This window comes from Cervus canadensis, chromosome 1 (genome assembly GCF_019320065.1).
Source record: "Cervus canadensis isolate Bull #8, Minnesota chromosome 1, ASM1932006v1, whole genome shotgun sequence".
NCBI lineage: Eukaryota > Metazoa > Chordata > Mammalia > Artiodactyla > Cervidae > Cervus > Cervus canadensis.
The window spans coordinates 9,534,292-9,554,369 of NC_057386.1; the positions used below are offsets into that span (position 1 = coordinate 9,534,292).

The 20,078-nt window shown below is 52.2% G+C and overlaps 1 protein-coding gene across 1 annotated transcript in view; it reads right to left on the reverse strand.

Moving 5' to 3' along the window:
• The window catches only part of TIMP2 (TIMP metallopeptidase inhibitor 2), a 52,910-nt gene extending 33,048 nt beyond the window's left edge, over positions 1-19,862 (reverse strand). The window contains exon 1 of the mRNA XM_043462347.1: positions 19,423-19,862. Within this exon, the coding sequence (XP_043318282.1) occupies positions 19,423-19,552 (130 nt within the window). The 5' untranslated portion in view covers positions 19,553-19,862. The remainder of the gene's footprint in view (positions 1-19,422) is intronic.
• Positions 19,863-20,078: the final 216 nt, after the last annotated feature.

Genomic DNA, 20,078 nt, shown 5'->3' on the forward strand with positions numbered 1-20,078 from the left:
TCCAGCTGGTTTTCCTGGAGACATGCAAATGGGTGAAAACCTGTAACATCCGGATGGTGACCTTGGGGAGAAAGCCCAGAAATTAGTCAGCTCCCTCATCCAGGAACTGAAAACCCTGGAGCAATGGGCAGATGCACCGGGGCCCTCTGCCCACACCCCCAGCTCCCCCGGGCCCTCACCTCCAAGCCCTGCCCTGCTCGCTGACCAGACCAGAATGCTCTGGGCGTCCGGTTCTCCCTTGGATCTTCTGCTCCTGCTCCCCCAGAGGGGGACAGGCTGGGCTGTGACTGCCACCCTCAATCCCTCAGGAAGCCGCAGCCCCGTCCTTACAGAAGGCCCGCTCAGCACAGCCACCGGGAGGGACACTGGCCCCATTCTCCTCTCACCCTCTGCCGCCCCTGGCGCGCAGAGCCAGCCCTCGGTGGTCACCTGGGCAGTGGCTCAGACGACACTTCAGCCAAGGCAGACCCCCTCCCAGGCTACCTGGAAGCGCCCAGGCTCACAGCAGCCCTCCTGCCTTCGACCCCTCAACGGAGGCTCCAGGGCAACCCCACTCCAACGAGGAGGAACAGTGACCACGAAGCAGGCAATGAGGCTCTGATGCCGGGCAGGCTGGATCAAAGGGTCTCACCTGAGCCTCCTAACCAGGCTTTTGTCACCTCCCCCATCTCCACCCCAGCCCTCCTCCCCAGCACTGTGGTTACAGCCACTGTTCTGACTCAGCCACCTATGTCCCTTCAGCATCTGCAACCAGCCCCCTGGTCTTCAGAGCAAGTCTTCAAGCAGAATGAGAGGTCACCTGCATCACAGTCGCCTGAGCTACTGGCTAAAATGCAGATTCTGGGGCCCTGCCTCAGACTGATGATCCCACCCCAGCCTCAGTGGGAAGAGGGCCCAGGAATGTGCTCGGTTAACCATCTCACCAGAGTCAGTTGGTCGATCCCTGATCTGCAGGCTTGAGAACATTCCAGCAGTTCATGATCTTGCCCCCTTCTCCCCAGCCAGGCATAGCTGGCCAGGCTCCATGCCATCCCAGTGCCTTCGCTGGGCTCAATCCCGTCCTTCCTCAAACAGAACCCCTCCTCATCCCACCCACCCACCTTTCCCAGACCTGGTCTGATTCCTCCTCCTGGACAAGGCGGCCCCTGATTTCCGCAGCAATGAGAAAAATGTTCTGGCTTTTCTCCCAAGACCCACAGACTCAGCGCCCAGGTAACACGGTTTAGCACATTTTCTTTGAAACATTTAAAAATAGATATAAAAGGGCCCCCAATTAGCGGCATGGCCAGCGAGAACATTTCCATGTAATTAAAGCTTACTCTTAAAGTTAAACATTTCTCTGTCTCCTGAGTGTACACAGAAGAGAGATAACTTGACCTTTTTAGAACTCTGGATTATCTTTGGGACTACAATATAGAAAATCCCTCAAGGGCTTTTAAGATATATATGACCCCTCAAAAAACATTTCATTTCTTAATATTCTGAATATTAACTGGAAGAACTGTTACTGAAGCCGAAGCTCCAATACTGTGGTCACCTGATGCGAAGAACTGACTCACTGGAAAAGACCCAGATGCTGGGAAAGATTGAAAGCGAAAGAAGGGGGCAACAGAGGATGAGCTCGTTAGATGACATCACTGACTCAATGGACATGAATTTGAGCAAACTCGGGGAGATAGTGGAGGACAGAGGAGCCTGGCAGGCTGTAGTCCGTGGGGTTGGACACTATTTGGCAACTGAACAACAACAAAAACCATACATAGATGACACAATTCCTCTGAACTAAATGACCCCAGAATATAATTTAAGTCAACTTTTCATAGCTTCCTCCATAGTTGTAACTTTCTGGGGGGTCTGACGGCATCCTATCCCCCTTTTCTCATACGGCTTCTAAACTGCTCTGGACTGACTGGGACTCCCACAAAGAAATGTCTTAAAACTGTGTCTAAAGCCAGAAGAATGAACAGAGTCTGGGGCCCTGATGGGCTTTCCATGAGTCAAATGCATGGGCGTCTGAGTCCAAGTCCATTGTCTCCAAATGTGACGTCCCCAGCACACAATCACCCACAGGGAGACAGAAAATCAGCCATGCTGCTGGAATGCAAGGCTTCAGCTCAGATTTTTCACAGGTTTGAACACCTGGTCAGATCTAACAAGGTCAAGTGTACTGGGAACCCATCGACAACCCACACATGCGTCTCCACGTCCAACTCTGCATGTGCCAAGCGGGAGACCATAGTTCCTAAAGAAGCAAAGCAGGAAATGACAGGGTCTGAGCCAGCTGTGAGCTCAGAGTTGGTAGAGACCTGTGGCCACCAAAACGCCAACGTGATCTCTACCTGTGTTGCTACAAGTGCCAAAAACAAGCAGGATAATGGTCCAGCCCAGCCCCATGAAAAAGGTACTTGGAAGATTATCCATGCCATTCCCACCCCACAGGATGCGTGAGGATCCAAACAAAATAGTCTGGAAGTTTCAAAATCAAAATATAATTATTGAAATTTTTAGGAATTCACCTAATAGAAAATATACACTAGGGCTTCCCTGGTGGCTCAATGGTGGAGAATCTGCATGCCAATGCAGGAGACACAGGTTCGATCCCTGGTCTGGGAGGGTCCCACATGCTGCAGAGCAATTGGGCCCACGCGCCACAACTGCTGAACCTGTGCTCTAGAGTCCAGGAACCACAACTAACAAGCCCACGTGCTGCAACTGCTGAAGCCCAAATGCCTAGAGCCCGTGCTCCGCAACAAGAGAGCCCCCGTGTGAGAAATCCATGCACCAGTAAGAAGCCTGTGCACCACGACTAGAGAAATGCCTCAGCAACGAAGACCCAGAACAGCCTAAATCAATAAATAAAACAGTGCTTAAAAAAAGAAATATATACTAAATAAGAACGACACATTTACTAGAAAAGGAGAAAACCTGAGCAAGGGAGACGTTCTCTTCCCAGATAAGGTTCAGAAAGACAGAGAATGGTTAAAGGATGAGGAGGGCCTCAAAGTTCAGGAGAATGAAAAAAATAGACAAAAACAGGTCATAGGAAGGAAAGTCTTATGGAACCAAGAATGTGTGGAGGAATGCTTGCAGGTGGTAGAGAAGTCTAGAACAGTACACTCTGGTGGTTCAGAGTATTGAGCAGCTGTGAGACCTAGGGCATGTTTCTTAAACCTAGGTGCCTCAGTTTCTTCACCTGTAAGATGGGGATGATAACAGCAACATCCATCTGGGCAGATGCTCATCACCATCAGAAACACCCACAAGCTTGGCGAGCTGTTTAGAAAAGAGGGTGGTACTTACTGTGCGCGTCTCCAGATGCCTGGACCAGACCACTGAGAACACATTACAGGGAGGCAGAAACTGGCCCAGGTGGAAAGCAGCACTTTCTACAGGGCTGTCTTGAAATCATTGGGTTGAGTTGCTAGGTAGTGACACACCCATCACTGGAAACTTCCAAGTCAAGCCGGGATAAAACAAACATCAGAAACGTTTCAAACTCCATTTCTCTGAGCTCTAGCCTCTAAAAACACACTTTGTGACACCCCGTGTGCTGCCCAGAGTTTCCGTTTTTTGCTCACTTCCCTGCCCCGTTTCCGTTTTCACTCACTTCCCAACTCTTCCCTCAGTTAAGTGGTGGTTCCTAAAACCGGCTGGGTGTTAGACCAGCTGTATCAGAATCACCTGGCAAGGAGGTGATTGTGGACAGAGATCATCACTATGAGTCCTGGCCCGGCCCCACCACAGGTTTACCCTGGCGTGGTGTTTGTAAACCTGTATGTTTAACCATCTCCCTGATGCACATTCAGGACCAGGGCAGTTCTAGAAAGCCGAGATGGCCAGGCAGACAACTTCTTAGGAGAACAAGCCTATGTCATTGTGTCTGTTACCTTCCCAACCAGTTTCATTCAGACAGACATGGGCATAGAGTCTTCCAAAATTACGGGAGACCCCAGGCTAGCTGCATGGGGGGCTGCTTATGGCAGATCCAGCTAAATGTCTCTTGACGATGTCAATCGCTTTCCCTCCAACCTTACGACGGGCTACCCCACCTAGGTCAGGCGTCCCCAATGCCAACAACTGTTCTTTTTGTATAATGATCTATCCCCACCCCCAACAACCAACCATATTCACTCCCAACCCTGTCCCACTAGCTTCCACTGTCCATCTTCCCCAGTCGAACTGAATTGGTGCAGAGCCCCGTGGCGCCAAGGACTTTCAGTTAGCCTCTGGACATGTGGCCTGGACATCCTTATTGGCCCACTTCCTAGGGCCCCCTTCAGAGCCTCACCAACCACTGGGCACAGAAAGAACCCCACCCCCACAATGGATAAGGTGGCGGACCCAAGAACCTCGGCCCGGGGTGGTCTGCATAGGGTTTCCGGGGCCCACTGACCAAAGTTGGCTGGAATCGCAGCTCCCCACCTTCGCCAGCAGCCCAGCACCCGCCCTAGCTGGTGAACTCTGGCAGCCGCTGCCATGGAAACGACAGAGCTGCCGTGCTGTGACATCAGAGCAGGGGTGAAGTCAGGGACAGTGACGAGCCAGCCAGAGCGCAAGCACCTGTCCACACACCGGTTATGGGTCCACTGATCACAAAAGATTTGGCTTCAACGGCTGGGGCGATGAGCAGCATGCGTGCATGCTAAGTCACTTCAGACATGTCTGACTTGTTCTGCAATCCTATATGGACTGTAGCCCGCCAGGCTCCTCTGTCCACGGGATTCTCCAGGCAAGACTACTGGAGTGGGTTACCACTTCCTTCTCCAGGGGATCGTGCCAAACCGGGGATTGAACCCATGTCTGTCAAGTCTAAATGCACTGGCAGGCGGGTTCTTTGCCAATAGCGCCAGCTGGGAAGCCCTCGGTAATGAGCAGAGGGATGGCAGAGGGGCACCATGAAGATGCCTGTTGAGAGCATGCTTTTGATGTTTAAAGACGGCCTGGCAGGGAGAAAACCCTTCCTGTTCCAGCTTGACAGCATGGTCACAGTGGTCCTCATCAGGGCGTCTCTCTTCTGAGCTGTGGCACCTCAAGGTCAGGGCTCCCTGACAACGCTGGCCACCCCTCCCCCCACGGGCAGGGCGCTGGTCCCACTCGGGCTGGGGACGTTTGCCTCTCCAGGATCCACTGCTGAGCGGAGCTGACTGGAGGTGGGGGGAGGGCATGCTGGCCTGGGGCCCCCACTGCACACCCAAATTAAGAAATCATACATGCCTGACCTCATGGCTAGGATTAAGAGCACACTCTCCACAAATTTGACAATTGAGAACTTTAGTTTGGGGGATGTGATATTGGTACTGAGATGTCAAAGCAACCGATCTCAGGGTTTCATTTCTTGAGAAAGTCAACATCAGGAACTTGGAATCTTGGGAGCAGAGCGGATCCAAGGATGAAACTCTTTTGTGTGGGGCTGGAAGGGTTCTGGAGAGGTCATCTGGTCCCTGACCTGGCATGTGGTGGGAGGAATTCTGCCCCTGAACCCCTCAACTACAGACCACCCCACCCACTCTTTGGGCCCCCCTTCCAGGCCCCCTAGATACAAAACCTTATGTCTCTTTCTCCTCCCCCAGAGCATACTCAGCCCCCAGAGTCTTAGCCTCTTCTCAGCAAGGTCATGGACACTCACCTTCAGCATGGGACAAGTTTGGAGTGGGGTCGGGGGGAGGGCAGATAACATGACTCAAACCTACAGCCTGTGAGGCCTTTGATGGCATTCCAGAATGTCCCAGCACAGCCACCACTGCCATCCTCTTCCAGATGTTCCTGCACTGAAGGCATTTCTCCCAAGCCCAGGCTCTCCCGACATCACCTTAGTGATTCCAAGAACACGGTTCCCATCCTCTGGATGAACCTGCTCTGCTCACTGGGCCATTCTTCATGGGGCCCATCGCTGAACGTGGACCAAACCAGCTTTAAAGTCTGGGCCCCATTCCTACTGTTGCCCACAGTCAGACCCATCCTTCAGTAAACTCTGACTTTAAAAGCAACACATGTCATTCAAGTTCAACACAGAAAAATTAGAAAATCATACTTGCAGAAGCAAGTCTAATTCCTCCTCCTTTACCTGAACATTTTAGAATTCAGTAAAGAGTCCTTGGGGACTCCAGAGTTAAGACTCTGTGCTTTTACTGCAGGGGGTGCAGGTTCTATCCCTGGTCAGGAACTAAGATCCCACATGCTGCTCAGCTTGGCCAAAAAAAAAAAAAAAAATCTGCAACCTTTGGTCCTGCAGAGCATCTGTGGCTGTGATGTATCTGACCACTGCCCTGCTGCTATATCTAACACTGAGATAAGCATGATGGAGGTGAGCATCCTTGTGATGAGATGCTAGCACACATCCTTTATTATTTTCTGCAGAAAAATTTCTAGAGTTGTTTGATCAAAAGGGAGACTTATTTTCTCCCTTTCTTTCTTTTTCTTGAAGTATAGTTGACTTGCAATATTGTGCTAGTTTCTGGTGTACAGAAAAGTGATTAAACTATACATATATTCTTTTTCATATTCTTTTCCATTATGATTTATTACAGAATATTGAATATATCCCTGTGCTGTACAATAGAACTTTGCTTTATATATAGTGGTTTATATAATCTATCTTTCCACCCACTTTCCCCTTTGGCATCCATGTTTGCGTTCTATGTCTGTGAGTCTGTTTCTGCTTTGTAAGTAAGTTCATTTGTATCATATTTGAGACTTCACATATAAATGACATCCTATGATATTTGCCTTTCTCTTTTTGACTTATTTCACTTCGTATGATAATCTCTAGGTCCATCCGTGTTGCTGCAAATGGCATTATTTCATTCTTTTTTATGGCTGAGTAGTATCCCATTGCATGAACAAACCACATCTTTATCCATTCATCTATTGGGCATTTAGGTCGCTTTCATGTCCTGACTATCATGACTAGTGCTGCTCTGAACACTGGGGTGCATGTATCTTTACAAACCAGGGCTTCTCCAGATACAAGCCCAGGAATGAGATTGCTGGCTCATGTGGCAACTCCACGTTTAGCTTTTTAAGGAACCTCGACAGTGTTGTTCATAGCGGTTGTACCAATTTACATTCAAGGGGAGACTTATTTTTAAAGTTGTAGACCGGCGGTGTCAAAATGTCCTTCAAACTTCTAAACTGCTCAGGTTAAGACAAAACACACCCACCTAGAGTCAGCCCTTCCAAGGATAACACACTTCTTGGCCACGTGGAACAGAGCAATGGAAAGGCTGTAGCTGTGACGTCCAACCTGTTTCCAGAGACTTGAGCCAGGTTCTGGCTCATTAGATTCCTGGCACCGCGTTGACCACGAGACCTTGGGTGAGTCATCGACTGTTCCCCATCCAGACAGGGGAGGACACCTGCCTGACCTACCACCTACCTCATGAGTCCTTGTCAACAGGAAGAGACAGAAGTCCTTTTGCACCAAAAGGTTGTAGTTTTTACGTAAGGGACTTCTGATTGGCAACTATTTGCCGGTCATTTTACCCTGCCTTCCAGAACTGGCGCACAAGAAATAAACACCTCCTTAAACGTGTTCCTTTGTTCCCCAGTGTTAGTCGCTCAGTCGCGTCTGATTCTTTGCGGTCCTATGGACTGTAGCCCGCCAGGCTCCTCTGTTCATGGGATTCTCCAGGTAACAATACTGGAGTGGGGAGCCCATTTCTTCTCCAGATCTTTCCAACTCAGGGATTGAACTCAAGTCTCCTGCACTGCAGGCAGATTCTTTACCGTCTGAGCCACCAGGGAAGCCCCCTCCTGGAGCCAATGGGCCCGAGAGGCCAAGATGTCACAACAAGAGAATCAGAGACCAGCCGTGCTCATCACTTCTCTGCTCCAAGGCCTCTCTTCCTGAGACACCTGGTTTCTGTCTGGGCAGAGCCTGGCGGGGCCATTTCTCCCAGGGGCTCCTGAGGATTGAAGGGTAAATGCTGGAGGGGCTGCAGAGACAAGCCCCCAGGAGAGAACTGTGTTTGCCCTCAAAGCCGTCCTGTCACAGGGTCAACAGTCCTTCCGAAAAGGGATGCTTCCCTGGGAGTGGAAAAATCCACACGGACCTGAAGTCCATGAGTCTATTCTCCCAGCTACACAGAACACTGTCTAATATTTATTTTTATTTATTTATTTGGCTGTGCCAGGTCTCAGCTGCAGCATTTGAACTCTTGGTTGTGATATGTGGGTCTAGTTCACTGACAAGGGATTGAACCCTGGTCCCTGCACTGGGAGACTCCATGCTCCCTGGGGGTCCAGCGGCCACCAAGGAAGTCCCTGGAGAGCTGTTGACAGCCTCCTGGACTCCAGCGCCTGGGGGACCCGCTTCATTGTGTGTGCGCAAACGCTCTAGACATGGGGCCCTGTAGGATCATTCCTACGCATCTCCATGTCTAATGCATTCCTGGCATCCTTCCCTCCCAGTCCTTGTTCTTCACTACCTCACATGTCTCGTGACCCATGTGAGGTCACAGTGGCCTGGGGCGTGTCTACCAACTCTGCACAGTGAATTCTCAACTACCCTCACATCACGTGCCTGTGCTAAAAACCCATCCACGGGCCCTGAATTCTTGATCTGGACCAAAGGAAGGGCTGCAGAAGTGAGCTGAGCTGAAGAGAAAAACCAGGCTGAGTTTCCCACGTAGTAAGAACAGCAATCAATCCTAAAGCAAATCAAACCTGAATATTCATTGGAAGGACTGATGCTGAAGCTCCAATACTTTGGCCACCTGATGCGAAGAGCCGACTCATTAGGAAAAGCCCTGATGCTGGGAAGGATCGAAGGTAGGCGGAGAAGGGGACGACAGAGGATGAGATGGTCGGATGGCATCACCAACTCAATGGACATGAGTTTGAGCAGGCTCTGGGAGATGGTGGAGGACAGGGAAGCCTGGAGTGCTGCAGTCCATAGGGTCGCAAAGAGTCAGACATGACTGAGCGACTGAACAACAAGGAAGAGCCAAAAAAAAAACCAGAGGGGGCCAGGAATGTCAGAGGAGGTTTATTTCTTTTTTTATGCACATGACCTTCTTCTTGAGGAGCTCTGGGGACAGAGGCCCACAAGGTTTCACAGAAGCATTATCCAGGATCTCAGAAATCTAGATGGAGTGGGCGGGGTTGACATTTATTGAGTCCCTCCCGTGCTTTCACACACTTTACTCATTCATCAGAAATTCACTCACCATCTGCTGTGGCCCAGCCCTGAGGAGTTTCTTTTTTCAAAAAATATTTTAAAAATTTATTTGGCTGCGCTGGGTCTTAGTGTCGACATGTGAACTCAGTTGCAGCGTGTGGGATCTAGTTCCCTGACCAGGGATTGAACCCGGGCCCCCGGAACTGGGAGCACACAGTCTTAGCCACTGGACCACCAGGGAAGTCCCCGAGACTTTAATCCTGCTTTTACAGAAGAAACCGAGGCTCACAGAGGCACAGAGTCAGGACTCAGAACCAGCTCGAGTAGGTTCCAAAGACCCAGGCTTTTCCTCTGATATCTTTTACTTTATCTTTTTTTCTCTAAATGTCAGTCCACTTCCCCATCCTGTCCTTGGTTAAGAATCAGCTGTTGAAGTGCCTCCTAACTAGAGTCCCTGACTGTCATCAGAGTCAGTCAAAGCAAAGCCTGGTGCAGAGCCTGAGAGCTGAGCCGAGTCGGTGAAGATGAGCTGACCCTACAGGGTCTCCAGAAAGCCCAACCAAGACCCCCAGACCACAGATGAGAAAGGGCCAAGTGAAGACTCATCCCAAACCAGGCTCTGTCCCCGGGAACTCTCCACCCTAGAACGTCTCACAGCAGAAGGGTTACAGCCTTGAAACTCATCTCTCCCTCTCTCGGGCTCACAGGTTCAAGATTCACTGCATCTTCAAGGTCAGTTCAGAGAATGATACCCCAAGGCATCAATCTTTCTGGAAAGCAAGGAGCAGGCCACCAGGTGAGAGGTGAGTCGGCCCCAGGAAGCTCACACCCAGGGGTGAGGGAAAGTTTTCATAAAGGGCCAGCTGGTAATTCACGTAGCTCTGTTGCAACCACTCAAGGTTGCCATTTTTACAGCCCCTAAGCAGCTGCAGACTTTGTGTTAGGAATGGGTGTGGGTGCATTCCAGTAAAACCGTATTTACCCTAATAGGAGATCAGAGGTGGGTGGGGGGGTGTTGTGGGGGTACTGTTTGCCAAGGCCTGAAAGGCTACATCCCATGTGTCCTGTTGCAGGGCATGGCCTTGCTGCTGCAGCATGAAGTGGAAACATATTACCTGAGTCTCATCGGAAATATCAGCCTGAACCCAGCACTGGGGCCCCTGGGATGATACAAAATCAGATAGTGGTGACGGCTGCACAGCTCTGACTGCACTAAAAACCCACTGAATTGCACTTTATTTAATTTATAATTTAATTAATTAACTTATAAAGGAGAACTGAAATGTATTTATTTTGGCCATGTTGCGTGGCATGCCAGGATCTCAGTTCCCCCGACCAGGGGTCGAACCCCTGTGCCGCCCTATGGTGCAAACGCAGAGTCTTAACCACTGGAATGCCAGGGAAGTCCCTCCCTGAACTGCCCGTTTTAAATGGGTGAACAGTAGAACCATACCTCAACAGAGCAGATAAAAAGCATATGTCTCTGAGGCAGAAAAATGGTAACAGTTCTTTTCAAGAAGCAATAAACCCTTCCCGAATCTGCTTCTCAGAGAAGCAAGGCAAAGGGAGGCAGCCCTGGACGTGAGCCCCACCCTCTAGGCTCAGGGCTCTCATGGCCTTGCTTGTAGCCTTCTCTTCCGCCTCTCCCATCCTGAGGATACCCCTACCCATGTCTCCTTGTTGCCTTTTCACTTTAAAATAATTGTACAACTAACACACGTTAATCACAGAAAATTCAGTGAATACAGATAAGCAAAAAAAAATAAAAACCACCCTTGATCTCACCCACTGCCTAGAATTTTGACAGACATCCTTCTTAGACTTTTCTCTACATGTGTATGTATAAGCCTAATTAAAGAAAAAAAAAAACAACAGTAGACTAGAGATAAACACAGAATCAGTAAACTACATTAAAATAGCCAGGGAATTTTCACCATAAAACCCAGGACAGTGGTTATCTAAGGAAAAGGAGGTCCCCCTTTCCTTAGGGACCAGGAGGAATTAAGAGAGTTTTTAGGGTGGCAGGGTCTTGTTTTTCTTAACCTGAATATTTGCTTGATAACTTTGTTAACAGTGTACAGTTATACACTGTGCATTTAAAAATTATATTAGACAGGGTTTGAAATGTGAAAGCATACAGATGTAACTGGGCTTTTAAATTTAATGCACTCTGAACATTTTTCTAGGTCATAAACATGAATCTACAATACTGTTTAAAATGACTGCTTAATATTCTGCTGTCAGGATAGAGCTTAATTTAATTTAGCTCATCTCCAATTGATGGGGGAATCTCCCGAACAAGGTCAGCTCTCAAGAGTTCTCCTTCATGGTCCTCCATCCTTCATGCTCCACAGAGACCACCCACTCCAAGCCAAGGTGCACCGAAATGGCCGCCTTCAGCTTCCTCTGTACGCCTCCTCTCATTTTTAAAACCCTGTCTTCTTACTCTATTTGATAGTCATATGACCCAAGCAAATGAATCAGCCGGTGCCTCAATCTGATCATCTGTAAAATAGGGATAATTATAAATTAGGTGAATTAGCAGGAAAACTGTGTGAAACAAGGTTCCAAGACCTTAGCCCTGATGCTGACAGCTGCTGTTACTATCATAGTCTCTTTTCCATCACAGACCTAGCGCAGTTTCCCTCCCAGTTTCCTGGCTCTCGCCCTCCAGAAGGCACCAGAGCCCAGCTTGTGCGTCTCTGCACTCCCCCCGACCTGTGTGAGTGCCACGGCCAGCCCTCGGGGTGGGGTGAGAATTACACGCCCAGCACAGCATCGCGCACAGAAAAAGTCAATACCCCCCCAACCCCGAGAGCCTCCATGGGCACCGTCCCAGGCACTGCACCTCTGCCCTAGGAAGTAGGAAGTGATCATCACTTCTTTGGAAATGGAGAAACCGAGGCAGAGGGCACCTGCCCAAGTCTCACCCCTGGACTGAGGCCTGGGCTGCAGAGCGGCCATCCTGACCATGCTGCTCCGAACCTACGTGCCCCCACCCCTTTCTCTGCCTCTTCCCTCCAAGGCCCCTCACTCATTCCCATGATCTGCTGGAGCTACAGCTGGAGACCCCTCTGTCTCTCTTTCCCAGAACTCAACAGAGAACACATCCCTGCTGACCACCTGACTATGTGAGGGGATGCCTGGCCCCAGCCCTGAGGTCAGACCCCAGAGGCAGCACCCCCCACCCTGCCCCGCCTCTCCAGCCTGGCACCCTCCCTCCTTCCTGAGTTCCTCCTCCATCAGGTACCTGCTCTGCCCCTTAACGTGGCTCTCCTGCCTGCAGCTTCGTTCTTCCTCCCCTGCCTTGTCTAACAGCTCTCAGGGGGACAGCAAAGACCCTCACCCTGGTCCCCACTGCTGGGGCTCAAGGCTTCCCACCCTTTGGTTCCAGAGCCCCTACTCCCCCCCACAGGCCATAAGAAAGCCTTCTAAGGCAGTGGCTAACCTTTTAGAGATCACATACTCCTTTGAGAATCTGGTGGAAACCACAGTCCCTGTCCACTGGAAACCACAAACACGGGCACACATACACTCAGCTGCGCTTACTGTTTCAGGACTCGAGGGTGTCCTTCAGGCCCATCTCTGGACACACGTCCACACCCCCCAGGTTGAAAGGATGAAAAGGATCAGTCGTGTCCGACTCTGTGACCCCATGGACTGTAGCCTGCCAAGCTCCTCTGTCCATGGGATTTTCCAGACAAGAATACTGGAGCAGGTTGCCATTTCCTCCTCCAGGGAATCTTCCCGACCTAGGGATCGAATCCAAATCTCCTGTGCTTCCTGCATTGCAGGCGGATTCTTAACCATTGCATCACCTGGGAAGCTCCCCGCCCCTCGGGTTAGGACCCTTCTTTATAGAGGTAATATCTCAATTTGATTTTAAACTTTTTAAAATTTTTAAATTATATTTTAAAATTTGTTATGGCTGATCTGCAGGCCATGTGGGATCTTAGTTCCCCAACCAGGGATCAAACCCATGCCTCCTACAATGGAAACTAGGAGTCTTAACCACTGGACCACCAGGGAAGCCCTTCAAGTTGATTTTTTACAGCAAACCCTCACCCAGTCCACCCTGCTGGGGTCTCCAGAAGCTTAACCCAGGAGGCTAACTGCACACAGCTGACCCCAATTTTATCAGCTACAAAATGGGATTCCCCTGGGTCTCTATCACTTTTCCACAGGAGCTGCACATCCATGCAGTGATGGCGGCATCGAAGGCTCCAGGATTCCAGCCAGACCAGGCCTTGGGGTCCCGGGACTATGGGCCCTGGGCTGGGGGAAGCCAGCTTCATTCCTGCCCTTTCTGAAATGTTGGTGCCCCTGACCATCCCTCAGGCTGCAAGTCAGGCAGCCTCACTTCCCCTGACTGCCTTTCCTCCCAGCATTCCAGGGCATCTCACGTACCCTAACACCCTGTGGCCTCATGGTCTACGGACCCTGTAGCAACCAAACAGAAATCTAGCCCATCACGCTCAAAATCTACCCGCTCACTGTAAAACTAGGCACAAGCGCTGCTGTCAGTCTGTATTCTAAGTATCTCTAAGGTTCTCTTCTCAAATCCAAGTTGCCTTGGTTACCCACCTTGGAGGCGACTGCTCTGTGCAAACTTCGGTGGGCATCAGAATCACCTGTGAGAAACCAATGCCCAAGCCCTGGGTCCTGAGGGTCCCATGTGTGTCTGTGTGTGCACTCAATCATGTCTGATTCTTTATGACCCAATGGACTGTAGCCTGTTAGATTCCTCTGTCTATGGAACTTTTCAGGCAAGAATACTGTAGGGAGTTGCCATTTCCTTCTCTAAGGGATCTACCTGACCCAGGGATGGAACCCTTGTCTCCAGCATTGGCAGGCGGATTCTTTACCACTGAGCCACCTGGAAAGCCCCAATATGGGACGCTAATTCTGACATCTGCCTTTTGGCAAACTCCCTGGGCGATGCCCACTGTCGCCCACAGGTACACACCCTCAATGCCTCTCCTCGGGTCCTTCGAAGTGGAATGCGAACTCCATATGATAAACCAGATGTCTAGCCCCATTCGCCCTCTTGGGCCCTCCTGCCCGAGTCTGCTATGTACCCAGACTCTCACGTTTCCCAAGTAGCCTGTCTGTCTACTTTGGCACCATGAAATGGCACTTAACCCACGCCTCGCCCATGTTCCCCTAGCTCCATCCTCCAATTTAGGGTTCTTTATGCTTCCAACCCTGACTTCCTAAGTCTGCCATTCTCTTTTCAGAAAGCCCGTCCTAGCCACAAGACCACTTGCTCTCGGCTCTGTGTGTGTGTGTATACGCAGGGTGGAAGGCATGTCCAGGACAGGGGAGAAGAATCAGTGGCATTTACAGTCCGACCCCCGGTCTGCCTTCTCTTTATCTCCTTTCATGTATTTTTTTTTTTTGCTTTATTGAGATATAATTGACATATAGCACTGTATAAATTTAAGGTGTACAGCATAATCATTTGATTTACATATATCATGAAATGATTACCACAAAATATTCCATTAACACCTATCATCTCATATAAATACACAATGAAAGAAAACCAATTTTTTTTTCCTTGTGATGAGAACTCTTAGGATTTGCCCTCATAACAACTTTCTTATCTATCACCCAGCTGTCTTAACTATAGGCATCACATTGTACATTACATCCTTAGTACTTATTTTTTAAACTTTTTATTTTACATCGGTGTATAGTTGATTAACAATGCTATGATGGTTTCAGGTGTATAGTAAAGTGGTTCAGTTAATATACACACTTTTTCTTTTTCCTGCCTTTTTCTTTTGCCCATCCTCTAGACTGCCTGGGGTCCTCCAAGTGTATCTCTTAGATGTTTTGGGAGCCAAGGGCTTCATCTGCTCCCACAGCCCCTTGGGCACTGGATCAGTGGCTCTGCATCGCGATGAGGGTGGCTGCATGACCCCACCCAAGCCTGGGAGTCATCTACACCCGCACATGTGGGATGCAACCCAGTAGAGATGGCCAAGAGGAATAGCAGGATCCCAACCCACCTGCAGCTCAAGGACTGGCATCCAAAACCAGATTCCAGAGGACATGGCAGTCCCCAGGCTGCAAGATGGCACCACACCCTCAGATCAGAGAGGGAAGAATATGTAGGGTGGGAGAGTGCCCTCCCAGCCACGTGCCACACCCACAGCACAGCCTCTAAGCCCTGCACACATCTCTTCTCACCTCCCAACCCAGGTTCTAGTCACCCACACTGGAGAATACATTCTTCCAGGGACACGGAACAGGACCAGGAACTCAAGTGCCCCACCCCCGCCATGGTACCCTCCTCCTCCCATCAGAACCTGGAATCTCTCTTCAGAACCCCAAATGCTTTTCATCTTGTGACCCAGTTACTTTGTTCATTATTTGCCCAAAGCACATGTAGCCTGGTTTACTTTAAACCATCCCCTGGCAGTCGGTTGGGGTGAGGGGTTCTACAGGGCTTCAGTCCCCCTTGACCCATACAGTCTTACATCCGCTTCCACCCTGCCTGGAGCTGGAGTCCTGGTATTCCTTCCCGAGGGCAGGGAAAATGCCTTGCATCTCCCTGCTGTCCCCTGGGGTGGAGCGGGTCACTCCGTAACTGCTTATTGAAACATGAGCAAGCCCGATAGGCAAATTGGGATTACAAAACACAGCTGACTGTATACTTTGCAAACTGAATTGCCAACAGTGTCTTTAAAGAGCACCCACCCACACCCCCATTGCACCCAAGGCCTCACTCTGCTCACAGGAAGCTTTGCTTTGCTTTCCCCAAGCACGTGTCTGGAGAGGGCACTGCCCTTTCTGAGTGCCTGCTGTGTATTTCCCTGAGAGCCCACTACCTGGACCCCATCAGCATGTACCCCAGGCCAGCCCACTTGCCCTGGCAGCCAGCATGTGGCCTTGGCTGCAGGCTCTGCCCCACTTGGTGCTAGAGACCATTGGAGGGTCTGCAGAAAGCAGAGACTGGAGATGGGAGTGTTCTGAGAAAGATGGACTGGAGGCACTTTTTTGGAAGACAGTGGCCCTGGGCACCGCCACCCAGGCCAGGGTGGGTGGGCACTGGTGGAGATTTTACCCTCTGGGTCCAGGGAGCTCCTGGATTTACCGGTGACTCCAGAAATCAGCCGGAGCAGCCCAGGTCTGCCCAGTCACTCAGCTGGCTTAAGGAACTCCAAGCTCCTCCACTGTGGCACTGCCCGAAGAGCAAGCCCAATGCTGGTTTCCAGCCAGATTCCTGGGGCCATGCCCTGCAGGAGATGGTGAAGGACTCATCCATTAGATGAGACGGGGCCAGGCCAGCGGCACTTTGGAACAGGGCTCTGAGACCCAAAAGGCTTCCGGCTCATTCCCACTTTCCTGGAAAAGGTCAGGGAGCAGGGCCTTCCAGGAGGAGCCCCGGTAACCCCTTCCCACCCCTTCCTCCTCAATCACATAACCTCATAACAAACTTTCTGCCAATCCCAGTTCCAATCCCACAGGCTACAAGAGCTAAGGAGATGCCACCCCCACCCTTCCCCCAGTAATCTCTACACAGGCAGACGGAAACATAACTGTTTCTTAAGCCAACTGCCTCTTGCCGACCCCAAGCCATTTATTAAGCCCGTGTCCAGCCAACAATGAAAGGAGCTGGCACGCTGCATTAAAGATCAGTCTTTAGGGAACCCCAGTGTGCCACAGGCCATCACCCTTTCTGGATCCTTGGCCCACTTCCCTGGTGGCAGTCACCTATAGAGCTTGACAACTACAAAAGCCAAGGTCTGAGCCAGATTTTGTGTCTGCAAAGAGCTCCAGACTCCAAGCAATTCTGCTTTCAGTCAGAGCAAAGAATCACCATCAAGGAAGTCATGCACTTGTACCACGTAAAGTGGAGGTGGAAAGGCTATTGCTTTTAAGGTTTCCTCCATGGCCACCCAGGTCCGACACCCTGGGCTGTCTCTGTGACATGTCCCTAATTGACTGAACACAGAAGGGCTGCCAGCACAACAAGACTGGGCAGCATTCCCCCCAAATTCGCGTCCACCCAGAAGCTGTGAATGTGACCTTATTTGGAAATAAGAGTCTTCACAGATGTGATCAAACGAAGATGAGGTCAGTGGACTAGTGTGGGCCATGAATCCAATGACTGGTATCCTAGTAAGAGGAGAGGACACACACACACACAGAGAAGGCGGCCACCTAAAGACAGAGCAGAGATGGGAGGGATGTGTCTACAAACCAAGGGACGCCAAAGATTGCTTGGAGCTACCAGGAGAGGGGGCCTGGCACAGATTTTCCCTCCAGGCTTTCAGAAGGAACCTGCACGACCAACACCTTCATTTTTGGACTTGAGGCCCCTAAGCTGTGAGAGATCAATTTCTGCTGTCTTAAGCCCCTCCAGTTTGTGGTCACTTGTTACAGTAACCATGGGGACCAAAAACACTGGGTTCTGCAGCAGGACCCTGGCATCAGCAGGCCCTGTGGAACCTCTGGGCTGGGCTGGGCTGAAATGTTTTGGCTCTACGATGACTTTGATGCAATGATTTAGACACAAATGCCAGGAGATGCAGGTGGAAGAGAGGGCAACCTGCAAAGCAAGAAGGAGCCTTGAGGCATATGGACACTCCTGGACCCTGACCTTTGTTGCCCTTGATCCAAACCCAAAGCAGAAAACAGCCCCAGCGCTGCCTCAGCTGACACTGGGCAAGGATGGGAGGGGCTGGCTGGACATCATCTCTGTGCAGCTGAGGAGTGTGAGGTGGTCCCAAGCCCAACCCCTTCCTGCTCCTAGAATCTTCTAATCCGTGGATTCCTTCTGGGCCTGGGCCTGATTCTGCCCCAGAAACACAGCTTCTCTCTCTGCAAGGGGCCTGGACAGGTCTGGACTCCCAGGGGACACCCCTTGGAAGGCTGATCCTGGCTCCCGCACTGGGACAAGCTTCTCCTCCCCACTCCAATCTTCCTGAGCAGTGAAGCCAAATTGGAGAGCTTCTCACAGTCAGGGTGCTGTGGGGAACCACTCTGCGAGCACACACCAGGCCCCAAGCGCAGGTTGGCCTGAGCTATGTGACTCGCACAGGTAGGATCACCTGAAGACTTCCTGGAGCAGGCGGTGGTGGCAGCTCCAAGGGCCAACTGGGGTGTGGCCAGGAGTCATGGGGAGATCAGAGCGGTATGGCTGACAACGGGAGAAACCCAGAGACCCCAGCTTTGAGCCTGCACAGGTGAGGGCGGCCCAGCCTCCCCACCCCTGGCAACAGGCTGCGGGGCTGGCTGAGACTTAGAAGCAGAAAATAAACCTGTGCGGAAGTGAGAGGGAGCTGCGGAGACCCACCTGCTGTACATCTGTCGTTTTGGTGAAATCTGTCCCAGGAAAACCAGGGCAGTGGAGGCCCACGGGTGACAGAACTAGATGGAAACCTCCAAGGTCAGCTGGTTCTCCCCATTTCTGCTGTTCTCTCCCCCCACTCTGTCTCCTGCCCCTCTGGGGCTCAGAGTAACTGGGCTCTCTTTTCCTTGCCAGCTCCCGTATTTGGGGGACAAGAAATCTGGAGGGGAAAGGATATGCGGACTCTAGGCAGCCAGACAACCCTACCTGCCATCTCCAGTCACCAAAGCTTGTGTGGATGTCCAGAAAAAGCGGTCCCCACTCAAGGACCATTCTGCCTGTCCCTGCAGAGCTGTGCCTCCTGGGCAGAGCCGGGGAGGAGCCGGCCCTGGGGCTGGGCCCATCATTCAGGCTGTCCCACTGAGCCCTTGGGGAACCTGCCCAAGGGAGGGACGCTTCCATCCAGCCCCAGCCGGATCTGGTGAACCCCACATGGGGTTGTTGGCAGAGGCCCAGGCGGAGTAGCTCTTCCCCACCCAGCTCCAAGCCCAGAGGAGCCAAGTCCCATCTCACCTGTGAAAGTTTCTTCCTGGGGTCCCCCGTCCTTCAACCCACCGAGGTCAAGAGGGCCTCTACCCCCGCGCTATGTCCCCCATTCTCCCCGCCCCCCCTCGCTGGCATCCCCGGGCCCTCCGCCTGCCAAAACCCAATCCGTTCCCTGGCTCCCTTTCTGGGACTGGAAATGCAGCGGAATTTCGGTGGAATTTTGAGGTTGAGAAGCATCTCGGCAGAGAGGAAAAGAAAGGGAGAGAAGGAATGGGGAAAAAGAAAGTACGATTTTGGTCTCAACTTGCAGGATTCTAGAAGGCACCAAGGCCCCCGAGAGGCGGGCGCTGGGTCCCTCTGCAGGATGCTGGCGGGCGGGGCGCTGGCGAAACCTCGAGGTCCCGCGCGACCCGCGGGGGCGGTGGGCGCCCGGCCGGGGCGGGGTCGCCGTCCTTACCTATATCTGCATTGCAAAACGCCTGTTGCGGGTGCACCGGGGAGCAGCTGCAGGCGTCGGCCCGGGGGAGCAGCGTCCCCAGAAGCAGGAGGCAGAACGCGAGCGGCAGGCTGCGGGCCGCGGCGCCCATGGCGGGCGGAGGGGCGGGGGGCGCGGGCTCGGGCTAGCCGCCGCCGCCTGGGCTCGGGGCGCTCCCCTCTCGCCGGCCGGGGCCGCGCTGGTCTGGACGGCACTCCGCGGGCGCGCTCTCCTCTCCGGCCCTCACTCGCCGCACAAACTTTCTTGGCTCTAGGTCGCGGGGTGCAGCGAGGGGGCGCGGGGCGCGGTCGGCGGCTCGGAGGCGAGAGCTGGCTGGGGGGCGGCGAGCGAGCGAGTGCGCGCGCCGCGGACCTGGTCCCGGGTGCTCCACTGCCTTCTATGGATGTGTGCGCTGCGGGTGCGGGCAGAGCCGGCCTTTTATTGCGCTCCGAGGCGGCTTGGCTCCGCCCCCCGGTGGCGGGCGGCCAATGCCGGCTCCGGGAGCTCTCGGCCGCCCCCCTCCACGCGTGCCTCCCGCGCCTCCCGGCCCTCCCCCAAGTCCGGCTTTTGTTGTGCCCAGCCTGGCACTGCCGCGGCCCCCAGCTGCGCACCTGGCTTCCCACCGCTCGGGGCCGCAC